The sequence below is a fragment of the Branchiostoma floridae genome, chromosome 12, assembly GCF_000003815.2.
Source record: "Branchiostoma floridae strain S238N-H82 chromosome 12, Bfl_VNyyK, whole genome shotgun sequence".
In the NCBI taxonomy this organism is placed as follows: domain Eukaryota; kingdom Metazoa; phylum Chordata; class Leptocardii; order Amphioxiformes; family Branchiostomatidae; genus Branchiostoma; species Branchiostoma floridae.
Window position 1 is genome coordinate 12,233,712 of NC_049990.1, and position 16,442 is coordinate 12,250,153.

Here is a 16,442-nt window from a genome sequence, read left to right on the forward strand (position 1 = left end):
CAATAATCTCCGCCAGAGCTGCATGATAGAAAAACCGGACAGTGCTGATAATTTACCCGAGAAACAGAAAATAAAGTGAGAGGCGAGGCGTAACTCGCTCGAATCTGTTTCGGCGCGATAAGGGGATCGTTCGATATGTAGTGATCAAGGGTATGTTGTCAGAGGAAAATGTTTCTTTTTTTTAATGTCACTGCCAGTTGGACAACTGTGAATTCAACCAAAATTCGTGGAAGCTTACGTGTAATTATCGCTGTGCTGTCCGGAAAGGAGAAGGTAAGGATTGACCCAAACTCGCTCTTGTAACAGTCCAGAATGGCACGGTGCGTGAACCTTCCCCACCGCCATTGTTTTGATTTCGTCCCGTCGCCGCGCGGTTTACTCGCAGGCAAGCTCATTCATGTTTAGTCTCCCGGGGACTATGGCTTCGTAGACAGGTCACAATGCGACTTACAGGTCCACGAAAGTAATTGTCAACAACTACGGACTGAACTCCAGAATGGCGGAGTGATTATTTACCGCTGAGAGGACCGAGGTTCACCGAGCAAAATGGCTGGCTAGAAGTTTTGGATCTGTGACGTCAGACTCTCAGAACGCGGCCATTACGTCATCGGCCAGCGCGGCGGGGAAAGGAGGAGAGCGCGAAGTTCAAACGTGTCTACAGGGTCATATTAGGCGGATCAATGTAAAAATTGACGTACATCAACTTTTTAATGAGTAAACTACTGGAAAATAATGAATTGAAAATTTTCTGATGCTGTCCTTTAATATTTATTCTTATTGTATTATGAAAAGAATCAAAAGTTAATTTCTAGAAAGCTACTGAAGGTTAATTTTTGAAATTTGGATGAAATGAGATTTCTCTTTTATTTAAGTCACAAATTTATGTCTGATTTTAAATAAATAATTGTCATAAGTTTCCACTAGCGTATCTCCTAGTCGCCAAGCACTTTTTAAAAACCACTCTTCTTACCCATCAGAACCATCAAAATATATGGCTCTTCTATGGACAAGATCAACGATCCCTTTAGTTTTGGACTCCAAGCCGATCGGCAGCTGGACAAACGCAGCATTGTGGTTCAGCTTACTCCTGAAATACAATGGAAATACTGGACCAACTATCAATGATAATGGCTGTTACAAAATAGTATTCATCTGACAGAGGTCTAATGTATAACTCGATGGCAATGGAATAGAAAAAAAACATCAATTCTATATGCACTGTGTACTATAATTTCTTTTTAATAACCTAAAGGTTTAAACAAAAGTAGTTGAAGAGTGTCAGAAGGAGGAATTGATAGTAAAAAATCTTAAGTTTGTATCTACACGTGCAGTTAAAGTTTGACAGTTTATAACTGACAGATTTAAGTGTGTAACAGTAGCCTTTTCTTACCTCATCTGGTTTAGTACTCTCTCAGGGTTGGCGCCTTGTCTGTGGGATAGAAAGAAGTGTCAATTGAAACGTTATCATTAAAATCTTGTCCGAAAAAAAAAAAAAATCTCAGACCTAAAATAAGCACTAGTAATGCTTTCCAACTGCTAAGGGGCCAATTTTTTTACAGATCGCTCAACAAACTTTATAGAACAGAAACTATTTTTTCAATGCTTTGTGTGTCTTGTATTTTAAATCATACTTTGCAAGGTGCATCATGTTCTAGTAATAAAATTAAGGCAATATTGGCTGCTCAACAGTCCCTCAGCAATTGCTGTTACGTGAAAAGGAGGCTTTGAGATTTCAATTTGTAAGAATTCGATTCAAAGCACTGTTTCATCAGTTTACATGGTTTTAAATATTTTTATCCAGCTTGTGCCTACTGTGTGTTATGTCTTGAGGCAGATTATCACTTGTAAGATACAAACAAAGCTTTAACCAAGAACAACAGACTGACCTGTCCAGTTTGTTGATGAAGCCCAGACATGGGACGCTGTACCGTTTCATCTGTCTGTTGACGGTCAGAGTCTGACTTTGCACCCCTCCCACGGCACACAGCACCAACACTGCCCCGTCCAATACTCTCAGGGCACGCTCCACCTCAATGGTGAAGTCTACATGGCCTGGAAATAAACACAGGAACATAAACTCAACACCCTCTCTCACAGCACTACTAGTAACACTGCCCCGTCCAGGGCACGCTCTACCTTAATGGTGAAGTCTACATGGCCTGTACAAAGACAATTACACAATCAGATGGCAGACTTCACCCCCGGGGCTGTTTCCATGGCTCTCCAACCCTGAATGGAAATTTGTTTGCTCAGACCCAAAATAATTCACATGTAAGCTGATGAAAATGTAGTTTGAATTTGCAAACTTTAAGGACTGATTTTACAGTGAAAATCAACAGCATGGGCTCCCAAACAATGAGTGGGATGAAAAAAATTAAGCTAAGAGACGAACCTGTCATTCCAACTGCTTTACAAACCTTCCCAACAGACAAAATAGGAATACCATCATCTGATCCCTCCCCGTCACTTCAGTGCCCCCCTCCCACCAACCTACCAGGAGTGTCGATGATGTTGATGTTGTAGTCCTTCCACTCGGTGTAGGTGGCTGCTGATTGGATGGTGATGCCGCGCTGCCGCTCCAGCTCCATGAAGTCCATGGTCGCCCCCACCTGGTCCTTGCCCTTGACCTATCAATCAAAATGCAAAAGCGCTTACTTACTCAGATTTACACGACTTTCCTCACTCCACCCAGGTGTAAAAAATGGTTACCTCACTTTGGTCGGTAAGGTAAAAGGTGGTGGAAGGAGAGGGATGAGCTCCACCTTCCAATACAGTACCCTATAGCTACAAAAAATGTAGACAAAGAAAGTGGATAACAACCCACTGCCGTTACAGCTAAAAAAAGGCTACAGGACTACCTTTTTTCTGTTACCTTTACTCAAGAGTTATGAACAGCATCTGTCGTGCTTTTTTTTTACAAAAGATATTCTGATTATTCAATCTCTTGCTACCCTGGGCTAATTGGCTCTCTATTCAAGGGGGCCACTCAGTCCATTGGGCGACCAGGACTAGCAGGAGCATCGATGATACTAGTATACATGTATTTAGGCAGGATAGATGCAGGGCAGGGTGTTTTACTGGTAGATCTCACACCAGGGTTGACCTCATACCAAAATTTATTATGGCCCCTTTTGATGATGTTACACATATGGTACTATGTCAAATTTTTGTTACCATACTTTTGACTTACCATACTTTTGACAAAAAAAATTTCACACATGTTACTATGCTGAATTTTGCTTCCATACATTTACATAGATGAGTATTACTGTAGACAGTAGCAATGGTGATACCTCATGCATGGCCTCAATCCTCCCTGTGTAATACAGCACTCTCTCCGTCAGCGTGGTCTTCCCAGAGTCGATGTGTGCAGAGATCCCGATGTTTCGTATTCTGGATACGTCCAAAGCTTTGCTCTGAAAATATGCAATTATAGATATAAAAATACATCTTTTTTTTTTTTAACACCCTTACCCCATGTATATTTGATGGTAAAACAACAAAACAAATCAAAAGCAAGAACACCTGCAAATTGTTTTATAATGCATTAATGCAGGCACAGGCCAAGGAACCAACATGCTGTAAAAAATGGCAATCCATATTTCCTACTGAAACCCTGGCTTGGGAAAATATCTGGAGATGGTTAAGCACACAGACCTGTATAGACACTAAGTTAGCAGAGTTAAACTACAAACTATTACACCGAATATTACCATGTGCACACAATCTGCACAAATGGGGTATCAAAGATGAAACGGGACACAAATATGATGCAACATGTACACTATGTAGCAGTGGAAGCATAGAAGATTATGAGCATATATTTCTGGGAATTAGTTAACACATTTGTACCCTTGCCCAACATAAAAATTACTTTGCAGGAGATTTTATTTGGAAAAATTGATCATTTGATAACTGCTAAAGACCAGAAAAATAGAACCTTTACTGTTACTGTGGCTAAATGGACAATTTTTAAAACTTGGATCTGGCATAGAAAAGACCCACACCTGTGCTTTACTAGCCTCTTTAATGTCTTTGAAAAGGACTTTGAAGAGCGGATATTCCATGATAGACTGACAGCCAATGTAGATTGATTGTACAAATTTTCTATTGATAGTTTGGCATGAACTGCACCTACTGTTAGACTTCTCCATTTTTGATCATAGTGTAATATCAGACTGTACATATTCCTTAAGGTTCCCCAGATGTACTACATGTATTTGTCTCTTCTAACTGTTCCACTACCCATGTACTGCATGTAATTCGTCCAGACACACCAGTATATGTTATCCCTCCATGTGCAACGGTACTCAACTGTACAAAATCTAGTCTTAGTTGTTGACAAATGTACTGTTGTTGTTGTTGTTGTTGTTTTTAATTAAAAAAAAAATAAAAATAAAAAAAATAAAAAAACTACAAAGAAAAAAAAAAAAAAAAATACATCTTATACACATTTCTACATACATGTATAACGTTAGTGCAATAGCTGGCAGATTTTATGAAAATGAAACTACTAGAAAATATTAAATTATATCATCTACTTTCACAGTAGGATGTCTTAATAACTACCACTCACCTTTTCATCTGTTGTATATAGTCTTAACACAGCTGGTGCCAACTGGGGACAAACAATACAACATAAATTTAATGTTAATTTGAATAATTCTGCCTGATATAAATTTTCTGCACATTCAATGTAAAAAAAAATGATTAGGACTAGCTAATTTAATTGAATCTTTGAGCAACCATAAGTTTGTACTACGTTCATTGTTTGCCATTGATGGGGTTTGAACCGGGTTGGTTTGGACAAGGTTAAAAACCTCTTTGGTTTAGATAATTTAAAAAGTGTGCAATCTCGACCATTCACCACCGCCCCCTTGCGGAACAATGATACACTTCAACCTCCTGCACATGTAACAGTGATCTTGCGTAACGTATAACGAGACAACTGCATGCTTCGTTTCGTTAGGTAACCACAAAGAGCTAGAATAATATAAAGGTTCCTGTGTGGTTTACGTACCATAAAGATCTACTGAAACCTTGCAAGAAAGGAAAAAGAGATCTTCTATGCACATGCCGGAAAAAAAATACGCACACGTTTTTGACAAGCACCGGCATGATCGTGATGACCACGCTGTTACTGACCTGTGTTTGCGCCCGTCTTGCCAGCTTACACTGCTGTGAAGTAAGTACTAACGTCGCTCTTAATAAGCTCATGGTTACGTTATTCTAATACAATAAAGTCTTCAAATTAACGTCAGAATTATCCAGAAAACTGCGCTGTTTCGTCGTCTTCGTTCCGGTAAAGGTCATCTGAACGCGCAACTGCAGTGAACTTTGGGTCTTACCATTGTTTTAGGGGGGATTGTTCCATTCAATCACCTTTTTTCTGCATATGAATATCCATTTAAACACGTTAATTATTCTTCTATACTACAATAATTTTTAATTTTTTTAATTACTGACATCTTTAATTTTTACAGCTCAACGATATACGTTTGAGTTCGTAAAGTGAGTGGAACATTCCCATACCATCAGCACTTGCGCCACTTGACCTCGGCGCGTCTTTTTGGTGAGTTTGGTGTGAATTTACTCTGAGAAATTTGGGCGGTTTTGCAAGATTTGTGGAGTTTTCGGTACAAATAAGACACCCAGAGTCTAGCTACATGTTTTTCTGTTCAGTGTATTAGTTTCAAACCATATAACTACATTTTAGCCAAGATGATAGCGTTTTTGGTCAGACCATGTGTCATTTTTTGTCAGACAAATTTGGGGCTGTCCAGAGGTCAAAGAACTCCTGCTTTTGAATTTCCTACACAATGACTACATAATCATCAACCAAGCTGCCCAAAATTTGAATTATATGTACATAACTGCGTAATCCCGAGGAACGATTGTGATCTCCAACTTCCAAGCAGATCCTACGGTGGCATAAGATACAGTACCAAGCTGGCCAAAGGAGTGTGGCTATCCTTCTCTAGAAGTAACGTTATGCATTTCCCACCGTAGGACCTGTTTGGAGACTAGAAAAATTGATAAATTTTCAATTAGTGCACTAAGGACCTGTCCAAATTATGTAACGGTACTTAAGTTAAGGGCTGCTAGAACTTCAACTTGAAATTCAAGATGCGTGACTTAGTTAGAATAACTTGTACTGTGGTGTTTGCCCACAATGTTTCTTCTTTGAAAAAGTAGACATTATTCAGTTTGATATAATTTTTCATCAGCTCATACTACTAACTGCGTTGATCTCGTCAACCGTTTTCAGCATTTACACCTTTTCCATTTTTCACACACAGGCGTGCCTCTGGGCTGAAGACCAAATTCTTAGGCCAAATCTGAGCGCCACAACCTGTGTGGTGCGGTGAAGACAACCCTAACCGAGAGCGTTAAAATACTTCCATCTATCCCTCTGTTCTCCCTTCCCTCATCCACACCCTCATCCCTACCTCCTCTAAACCCTATTCCCTCATTCTTTCCCTCCTTCTCTTCTCCATCCCCCTTTGTCAGAGCAATGATGAAAATGAGACCAGTGTGTAGGATGTATGAATACATGTCATCCGATGTCACCTTCTACACTTGATCTGAGCTCTGATTACTCCCATTTGAAAATCACATTGAAGTAAGTGCACAACGTAATAAAATAAACTTCAATCTAAAGTCATTGCTTGTTGACAATTATTTAAGTTAAACTTATACCCTGATGCCCGCGGCTGATTGATATTGATATTATACATTGCCAGAAGACAAGATACACAATTTTCTTGAATTGATGACTTTTCGTGAGCCTTATTTGTGTATTACTTACATGTATATAAAGGGATATGCTTTCTTCCCACATTTTATCTCACTACTGTAACTTGAACCATAAGGACTAAGCATGTACCGGTATGTATAATCCAAGACCACAGTTTGAGAGGCAAGCCTAGTTTTTTAACCATCTTTATTGTCATTGGTTTACAGCTCTTATGTACAAAATTTGGTTGACAATACATGTATGTACACGATATGTTACATAAATATGACGTTTTCACCAATTCTATTCTGGTATTTGCAAAATATTTTCATCATGATAGCATTCATTATCTGTACAAGTACGGAAGAATGTTCCATTTACAATACATGTATTTAATGCATAATTGATAAATGATTGCAGGTCCAATTCAGCATGATTGTGCTTGAGTTGTGTCCTCATATCTGTTTGCTAGTCACAAACAGAAGAGGTAGAACTGTCCCTTGGTCCCTGCTTTGCTGAACCTTAGAGGTACTGATGGTGCCTTTTGCACGTTTGCCCTGCACACGAGTAGGCTTCAGAGAGGGGAGGGGAAAAGTCAGTCCCGGGGGGTGGGGAAGGGATTCTCTGGGCCGAGATTTCACTTGAGTCGTCCTCTTTGGCTTGAACGGTTTAGGCTGGAAAACAAACCACAACAGTTTCATCGTTCAGTTTGTTCATTTTGCATAGCATGGTAAACCAGTGGGTGTAGCGATTCAGTTTTGTACTGTTAGTGTTAGTACAAGCTCTGTAAGACTGGACAGTGGTTTTATTCACTCACAGCGGGAAGGGCCCTTCCTCTTTTCCTTAAGTGTGGTAGGATCTTTATGATAACATGCTTAAACTTTAAGTGTTGCTCTCCTAAGACATCACACATTTGACATCATGTCCCATCTAAAAGGATATCTCTAACCACAACTCATTTTCAAGTCACTCAAGTTGAGTTAGGAAATTATAGAACACTTGCTTTCCCCAGGGACACAACATTGTGGACTACTTGGGATTGAAGTCCAGAACCTTATGATTAAGATTCTGCAGCACCAATCCTGACTACAAGAACATCTTGCCAATTATTTGTCCTGGTTGTCCATCAGTACAAGCACTAGCATCAATTCATAGTAGCATTATTTGACCAATACATCCTTTGAAAGTTGTCATTTGTTGTCATATCAAATGTACCCAGTACTAGTATTACATCTATTGACCTCACCTCTTGTCCCTTGAACTTAATTGGAACAGTGAACCCTGAGCCCAGCTTTGTTGTTGTGACCTTTGCCCCCGGGTTGACCACCCTGTAGGTTGGATCCAGAGCAGTCATTTTGTAGAGATGAGTGTCTCTCCACGGCTGTATGCTGCCTTTCCTGGCCCGGGGGTAGGTGGTCTGGGCTCCTATAGGACAGAAAGATGTTGATAATTTCAAAAAGGAAAGTGATCTCGCTACATTTGTGAAGATTAGACATCCAGGTATTGTTGACATTGAAGAAGAATCACTCTTTACTTCTGGATACTTTAAAAATTTTACTAGACGTTTCGAAAGGCATCCACCTTCCTTCTAGCCTGGAATCCAGCCGTATTGTGCTTTGGTCGCTCCCCTGAGGTACGCTTCGTGCCAATACGTATTGGCAGGAAGCGTACCTCAGGGGAGCGACCAAAGCAAAATACGGCTGGATTCCAGGCTACCTTCCTTCCTCAGTGAAATGAAAATGTAAAATTTTTTAAAGTATCCAGAAGTAAAGAGTGATTCTTCTTTCAATGATCTCGCTACAGTTTTAGCTCACTAAAGCTAGTCTTCCTCTGGTCACAACAGAGAGGACAGATGCTATGTACAGTATTATAAGTTCATCGTACCTGGGAAATGCCCCTAGCTCTTTTCGACAAGCACAATGAACTGTGGACCACTGCTTAACATACCGTCCTAAGGACTACAACCCTTTCCAGTATACCGGTAGTGTGCATGTCAGGTGAGCGACACAGCCGGAATCAAACTCATGGCTTCTAGTTCCAGAGGCATGGTTCCTAACCACTGGACTACCCATACTACCTCAAAATCTTTCACCACGTTTTCCTCATTGACTACAAGACCCCCTCCCCTTCATTTAAATCACTTCACAGTATGTATGCTCATACTCATAGGGGGGTATTCCTACATATTGAATAATAGGCCAAATCCCTGACTGTCAATCACAATTATTAGTTCAACCAATGATAGCATTGAAATTATTGGTTTGACCAATAAGGGAGTGGCTATCACTGGCAATATAAAACCTCTATTTAGAAGTAGAACCACACTTATCTATTTTTATGGCTGACATCCTCTGGCACTGTGGCCCCATGCCCTGACCATATGCCCCCTTACCCTGTAAAGCAGGTCCTCCGCTTGAAATTCTGATTGACCAGGGATGCTACCTGTGGCCACAGGTTTTTTTTTTTTTGTCGAGAACAGGCAAAAGTCATCATTGTGCACATGGATGTCATCCATAAAATTAAGATAGTGTGGCCTAAGTTGAAGAAGGTTACAGGGTTAGCCCATAGCAATAGCCTATGCAGGGCTCGAAATACAGGTGCAGGTGCACCCAAAACTGGAACTGTGCACCCAATTTTTTTCAGTGGGTGCACAGGGTGCACCTAAATATTTTCTTAGGCTTATGTATGGAAAGATATCAAGTGTACTAGTATACATCATATTCTTGACATCTAAGTGTTAGAAAGATAATGAAAATGTTTGTCATGTTACTTGTGTAAGAATTTGATAGCTTGTAACTAAGTTTTGTTTTAAGGTTTTTTTGACATTCTACTTAAATTTAAGTGGTGCACCCAAAAATGTTTTGGTGCACCCAATTTTTTAAGCTGGGTGCACCAGTGCACCTAATCCCAAAAATGAATTTCGAGCCCTGCTACGGCTAGTTGGGCAGCCCTGGCTGTTTGTAAACAGCTGAACAAATAAATAAAAAAATTAAATAAAGTTGAAGAAGATAGTAGTACCTTTCCTATTGCCGAGCCCCACCGCCAGTACAGGTAGTCCAGCCCTGGAGACTGTGGCCTTGGGGATCTCCAGCTCAGGCCTGTGTACCGACGCTGTCGTCCCCACGCGGGAAACCGTGCTGCGGAGTTGGACAAAACTCTTGGACAGCACTAATCTGGGTTCCTGGGCCTAGGTTTGTAACAAAAAGGTATATCAGTTACTACATGAAACATGTAGGCTACCAATGCTCACTACATGTTATTAACGTTATATGTTTTGTATTAGGTACAGTATTACAGTATTGTTTCAACCATCCAACATTGCAAAAACCTATAAATACTTTCCCCTTAAACTGCAAAATAAATTCCCCATGAAAATAAGTTACTTGAAGCAGTGCTAAAAAAAATACACACTTGCAAAGGCAAACACATTTTGCTTGATAAAACCACAGGTAGAGTAGTGCACAACCTGAAATTTTGCAGTTGGAATACCGCCTTTTCCCCACCTACGTGCATAAGCTTTTTTATGTCATACCTGTGATGCGAAAACGTTCGATACGGGTGTTCCGGACCGGGCCATAACTTCCGTATCAGACAGGTTAGAAAGGCGAATCACACAGGCTCCATTTAAATAATTCGAGCGGGCCGAGTGCTGCGCCATCGAATGTTTGAATACCTGATTCAGACGTTGGAACATTACTGTTGCAAGACTTTGTTCGAGGGCACCAAATTTGTTCAACTTCTGGCACATTTCGCAACAAAACGGGTTTTCTTAGGTGGGTATGACATAAATAAAATACAACACGGTGTATTCTATATGTATTGGTTTCTTTATAAGATAGGATATAAGATTCTACTTAACAATTTAATAGGCTTGCTTTTGTGGGTATGGAAGTGAGTCCTAGATCTTTTCTACAGCTAGTGAGTAAGAGATGTAGGACCTGTTGGGAGTCCGTGGCAGGCCGGGGAGGGGTCTGTAGGTGGAAGCCACTGCCAATGGTTCTCAGACCCTTCACCTGCATGGTCTTTCTCAGCTTCTGTTCCATACGATTGTCCTGGGGGAGGGGGAGGGGGGCAGAATGGGAACACATCATGGGTTATTGTGGAGTTGGCTGTCGTCTCTCAAGGTCCAAAATTGTTGAAAACTTGTATTTTCCAAGCTTGTTTGTACTGGTCCCAATAAATGTGATTGAGACTTTTGTTAACAAAAATACATTTTATAGCATATGCCAAATAGCAAGGAATTACTCATTTAACAAGCAACTGGATTTATAATTTTGAAAACGGACAGACGTTTCAGATAGCATTCGTTTTTCAGATTATAACAAACATCTGACCATATCAAAAATCATATCCAGTTGCTTGAGTAATTTCTATTTGGCAGATTTTATTTCCTGGATGTCTAACCTTTATCAACGTTTCTTAGAGTATAGTTTCTAGCAGCATATGTGACCAGTCAAGATGAACTTTTGTCTATGCTTCTCTATTCTCATATTTCTATGCTTGCCAGGAACCTAATGGAGCCTTATTCTTGATACAGATGCTATGAAAGGAATCCAGGCACAGAAGTTTTTTAGAGTTACAAATTTTAAAGTAAACAGCCAAATGCAGGCTTGTATGTATAATAAAAGACAGTTGCCTCACCAGGAAGTATTTGTGTAAGATGGACGACCTCCTCCTTGTGCCCTTGTACATGAAATCATCATCGTCATCATCATCGTCTTCTTCTACACCTTCCAGCTGAGGACAGAAGTTGTCACAGTTATGAAACACAGTACTAATCCTAGTAAAAAGCTAGACTAAAAAGCATACAGATTAAATTTTCAACGACCACTTTTGCCTTCTTCAGGATCAATACATTACTAACCCATCGATATCGTCGCCAAATTATATAATGGACATTCAAACAATCTTAGCAACAAAATGTAGAATCATCTGAAATGATTTACAGAATCTGATATGTATGAGTTAAATTACATAGTATTACAAAATGAATCACTCATTAATACATTATATTCAATCTCAAACTCATGACTTTGCATCTTAGCCTTAAGAAAACGTTTCCCCTGGCTGTTTAGAGAAAAACTTTTGATTTTTATCAGTAAGCTATCCCAGATAGGGTTGAAACAAAGGATTCTTATGGTCACATGGCCTGACTATGTGGATTTAGTACTGCTCCCCCCACCCTTGGAGTTTGTTGGGGTCCCTGAGGGTGAAATACATGGAGAGCAGGGGCATTACATGGCATACTTCAATCAATCATTCGCAGGTATGATAGTCTGATTCATAGCGGCTACAGACATCCACAATAGCTGGGATATTTTTTCTACAGGTGATAATTGCAGGTGTGCATGTAACTGACCATGGTCATGAGTTCCTTCATCTGCTGCCTGTGTTTGGGCTTCATCACCTGGTGCAGGTGTACATAGTCCTGGAACTGTGGGTACATCATCAGGGACAAGGTCAGCATTGACAAAAAATACATGGTGCAATCATTCATCTTCTACTAATAAGAAAAGATGTTGTACCCAACAAGTTACAATTTAGAGTTAGGTTTATGAAGGTTAGACAGCCAGGTAAACAATATTAAAAAACAATTCAATCTCTACAACTGGATAAATAAGGGAGATTAGAGTTAGCTTTTAGACTAGAGTAGACGCATTTTATATCATTCTACATGTACACTATTTGTCTCCTTTCATGTTACATGTACCTGCAATTAGCCCTCGGACAAGAATTTGTAATAAACTATTATTGTTATTGACATCTGTATTCTCTAAAGCATAACCTTAAATCTACAATGTACCTCCTGATGTAACACACCATCATCATACCAGTTTAGGAATTGTTGGTTCTAATAAGCATACTCAAGGTATGCCTCTAAATGAAAAAGGACTATTGGTTTAACACCTTCTCTAAAGGACTCAAGCTGTTGGAACACCTGTCCTTGTTTTTGTAAGATACAGCAACAGGTGTCTTCTAACAAGAAACACCTGTTCCGCCATACCTTTCACTTCATTGGAGAACCTTAATAGATATTAGATAAATATTACTACTGTAACACAGAAACCAATCTCACGACTAGTGCAGTGGCGTAGTAGTGGTGAGAATCGACTTGGAAGGTGTGTCCTTGCTAGAAATCTACTGGTTGTGGCACAGTAACACCCCCCCTCCCCACTTAACACTGAAGAAAGTTTACAATTCTCTGCCTCTGAACCGTAACCTTGTGTTCATTATGTGCCACAGACCCGTACAAGAAGTTGTACGGTGACTTGACTTCAAAGAGAGAATTTTTTCTGCTACAGTAACTGTATCAACTCCCCTTTAGGTGTTGGCAAGGTTGTAAATTGTAAAATCAGAGGTTTCTTCATCACAAAATAGTCTTTGTTGACTGTCCAAGCTGACGTTTATGCACAGAAACAGTGAAAACTCTACACACAAACAAAACGTGCCAAAAGAAATTGCAGGGCTGAATAAACTTACAGGATCTGGCAAAAATCATGCAATGTCCTGTATACTAATAACATGCTTGTGAAAGTGCACAAGTGCATTTTACATGTAATGCAATTACTGAATTATTGGTAAATGGCATTTTGAAACAAAGAGGAGTCACGGATGAATATGTTCAGGTCAGAAATGTGTGCAATACAAATAGTTAACGATAGTTTCATCCCTAAGTAAAAGGTTGTCACATTTGTAAGGGTAAGATTAAGAATCTTTGTCCTAAAACAATTATACTTTTAACACCTTGTAGGTAATTATCTGACATGTCAGGGTGGCTGAACAACGGGACTGCTGACAGTGACATATATCCAAAATATAACCCCTTCTTGTGTTATAATCACAACAAATACAGAAATCAGATTCTCTTTCAAATTAGTTGCTAGGGTTCAACATCACTTCTATATGGGAAAATGTAAATGACAGTTTAGGGTTAACACAGCAGACAAGTGCCCTACATAGAAACTACATGAAGCTTTAACAGTAGGCTATCGATACAGTCAAACTTATCAACACAACTTTCTCACTGCAATGCACTGAATGGGAAATTGAATGTTGAGACAAAAACTTACCTTTGCTTACTCGAAGCCTCCCATTTGAACCACCTCTTGCCAGTTAGTTACAACGAGTAAGCCTTCCAACTCGTAAGTGTTGGTCAGTTGCTATGGAATGCAGTGTAGCTTAAGCCTTAAGGCTTTTTAAGCCTCAGACTGCAATGATATATATACGTAATGCTTGCCTAGTTAGTGCGCCAGTGAAGATAATGGCCCAAACTGGATCAACCGCCTCAGAACGATTGTTTTTCTAAAATCCTATAGAGAACTATTACAGAGTTTTGAACATACGCAATACCTAGAATCAAGGCATGGTGCTAAGTGACTACGTTTAGGAAGTGTTGGTGCAATGTTGGAACGCCAAATCTCCCACCAACAGAGAAAAGTGATATGTGACGAGTTGACAGGACTCGTAACACAAGTAGATTTTCATTGTGACTGATGGTCTTTAGTTTCAATGGTACGGTTGCTATGCTGAAGACCGACCCGCATGTGATTGTAAAAGTCCCACAAAACCAGGGAATTATGCTTGTGGTCTTGAAATTACAATTGTGTTATAAACCCTTACTTTGAACCATGATCATTTGAAATTTGGGCTTTCTCTATTGAGATTTCTCTATTCACCAAATTAAAAAAGGGTTGTTGTTTCATTTCACTTCAAAAAGAAGCCTGAACTAAGTTTGCATTAAATTCTATGATCACCAAATGACTCCTGCTCAAAATTTTTCTGTTTTTTTACTCAATGGAGTTAAGACCATTGACATTATGGTGACCTGTGTTGTACAGTAAACCAGGTAGGTTCTGACCCTTATCCTAAAACACACCTGGTAACCAGACACCAGGTGGAGTGATTGATACAGGTGATCTTCTGCTCTACTTGTTAAATACGCCAGACAAAGGGACAACAAAGGGCGGCAATTAGCCCAGGGGGTAGGGGGTTGGTGCTTAATCACACTGTTTACATGTAGCCAATCTGGGAAGGCATCGCTTGGATATGGATATGCTAGTATTTACATTTCTTCTGGAGATCTCCATTGTGTACGCTATTAGTATCACAGTGAGGTCAAGGCTTGTGAGATGATACAGTGTAGATTCTGGATTCCAATGATATAATGATATGGACTGTGTATTCTCCAAGGTGTGCCAGGCAGTTGGGCTAAATGTTTTGAGCTCAATTTTGGTGGTGGTTTGTCAGATGCCATTTGAGTATCATTCTGTAGCTAAGCACTTAGTGCAAAACTACAGAAAAATGTTCATAACTTGTCTAAATAAAGCCCAAAATATGCTCAAATTTCAAAACAAGTCTGACTACTGTATTGCATACACTTCACATTTTTTGTCACGGTGACTGTACAATAGTGCTATATAGTACCTAAACTCAGGTTTAAGTCTGGATTTAGGTCAAGGTTGACATCTTGACTCTTAGTGCAGATCTGAACCCATGGCATATGTGTGCTTAAGAAATAATGTACAGATACGCAACACTGTAACTCAACAGTACATTTTGAAAGTTGTGACAGATTTCTATCCGCCTTTACCTTGCATGCTTCAACTCAAAGCTAAATCCTCACAATGCTTTTGCTGACGCCTTAGTTTGGTAGCCACTTTTTTTGTTCTAAATGTTGAGTACCTGATACTTGACAGTAGCATGGGCCAGGTTCATCATCATGCCAAACACATCCACAGCATGTTGTCCCAGGGACTTGAGTCTCTCCTTCATGGCCCCAACCGGCAGTGCTGCAGCCTCCTCCTGATCAGCATCCTCCTCTGCTAGCTGCATGCAGCTCATACCAGCTTGGGATGCTCTGGTCAGGAGTAAAGTTGTAATCACGTTTTTGGTGCACTCAAAACCTTGAAAAAATGGGTTTACGGAAAAGCCTGAGCCCTGCAGGCTAAACTGCTTTTTCCCACTCCACCACAGCTCATACCAGCTTGGGATGCTCTGGAGAAAAGTTGTGATCAAGTTTTTGGTGCATTTATCTATACTTGCAGCACTCAAAGCCTTGAAAAAGCCTGGGTTTACGGAAAAGCCTGGGCCCAGCGGGCACAGTAATCTGCAGGGTAGCTAGGCTACCCTTTTGGGGCCCCAAGGTTATGCATGCATGGGGGTTTTATCTCTAATGGAATTTTTAAAGTTATTACTGGGTAACTGACAATTCTACCTGCTGGGCTGAGGCTGTTCCGTAAACCCCAAAAAGCCCTATGATAAGATTTAATTTGTGAAAATTCTATTCGTTCAATTTAATAGTTGCATTAAATTTGTGCTCAAAATTGTTATAATTATGTTTTTTCCAATCAAGCCTATAGCGGAATGCTCGTACAAGTTTCCATTACCTGTGTTTAAAACGTGCTCCTCCAATCAGTGCTGGGTATTTCTTCAGCAGGGTGTCTTCCTGAAGAACAGAAATGACACCAAGTCTACAATGACTGTCAAACAAGAACAACATTTTAAGTGTGCAAAGGAAGAATTTCCCAGTTATGGAATTGTCATTGTTTTCATTTCCTGTGGAAAACTAAAGGCAGTCACTCTTGGACATACATGAAATCATCAGATTTTCAAAAACAAAGGCAAAGCTACATCTTCCTCCTGTGCTCCAGCTAGTGAAGTGTCTGATATCTTGCCCCTGATTTTGGAGTTGGCTGTCTGCATGGCT

The 16,442-nt window shown here is 40.0% G+C and overlaps 2 protein-coding genes across 2 annotated transcripts in view; both read right to left on the reverse strand.

The window, feature by feature from the left end:
* The window catches only part of LOC118426993 (elongation factor G, mitochondrial-like), a 24,459-nt gene extending 19,113 nt beyond the window's left edge, over positions 1-5,346 (reverse strand). Inside the window, exons 1-7 of the mRNA XM_035836628.1 lie at positions 5,146-5,346; positions 4,577-4,618; positions 3,294-3,416; positions 2,495-2,627; positions 1,887-2,052; positions 1,391-1,429; positions 971-1,087 (exon numbers count right to left, since the gene is read on the reverse strand). Coding sequence (XP_035692521.1) covers positions 971-1,087; positions 1,391-1,429; positions 1,887-2,052; positions 2,495-2,627; positions 3,294-3,416; positions 4,577-4,618; positions 5,146-5,217 — 692 coding nt within the window. The 5' untranslated portion in view covers positions 5,218-5,346. The remainder of the gene's footprint in view (positions 1-970; positions 1,088-1,390; positions 1,430-1,886; positions 2,053-2,494; positions 2,628-3,293; positions 3,417-4,576; positions 4,619-5,145) is intronic.
* Positions 5,347-6,925: 1,579 nt separating this feature from the next.
* The window catches only part of LOC118427755, a 26,816-nt gene continuing 17,299 nt past the window's right edge, over positions 6,926-16,442 (reverse strand). Inside the window, exons 3-11 of the mRNA XM_035837678.1 lie at positions 16,367-16,441; positions 16,123-16,181; positions 15,419-15,593; positions 12,096-12,170; positions 11,378-11,473; positions 10,675-10,788; positions 9,755-9,923; positions 7,983-8,161; positions 6,926-7,410 (exon numbers count right to left, since the gene is read on the reverse strand). Of these exons, the coding sequence (XP_035693571.1) occupies positions 7,192-7,410; positions 7,983-8,161; positions 9,755-9,923; positions 10,675-10,788; positions 11,378-11,473; positions 12,096-12,170; positions 15,419-15,593; positions 16,123-16,181; positions 16,367-16,438 (1,158 nt within the window). The 5' untranslated portion in view covers positions 16,439-16,441 and the 3' untranslated portion in view covers positions 6,926-7,191. The remainder of the gene's footprint in view (positions 7,411-7,982; positions 8,162-9,754; positions 9,924-10,674; positions 10,789-11,377; positions 11,474-12,095; positions 12,171-15,418; positions 15,594-16,122; positions 16,182-16,366; position 16,442) is intronic.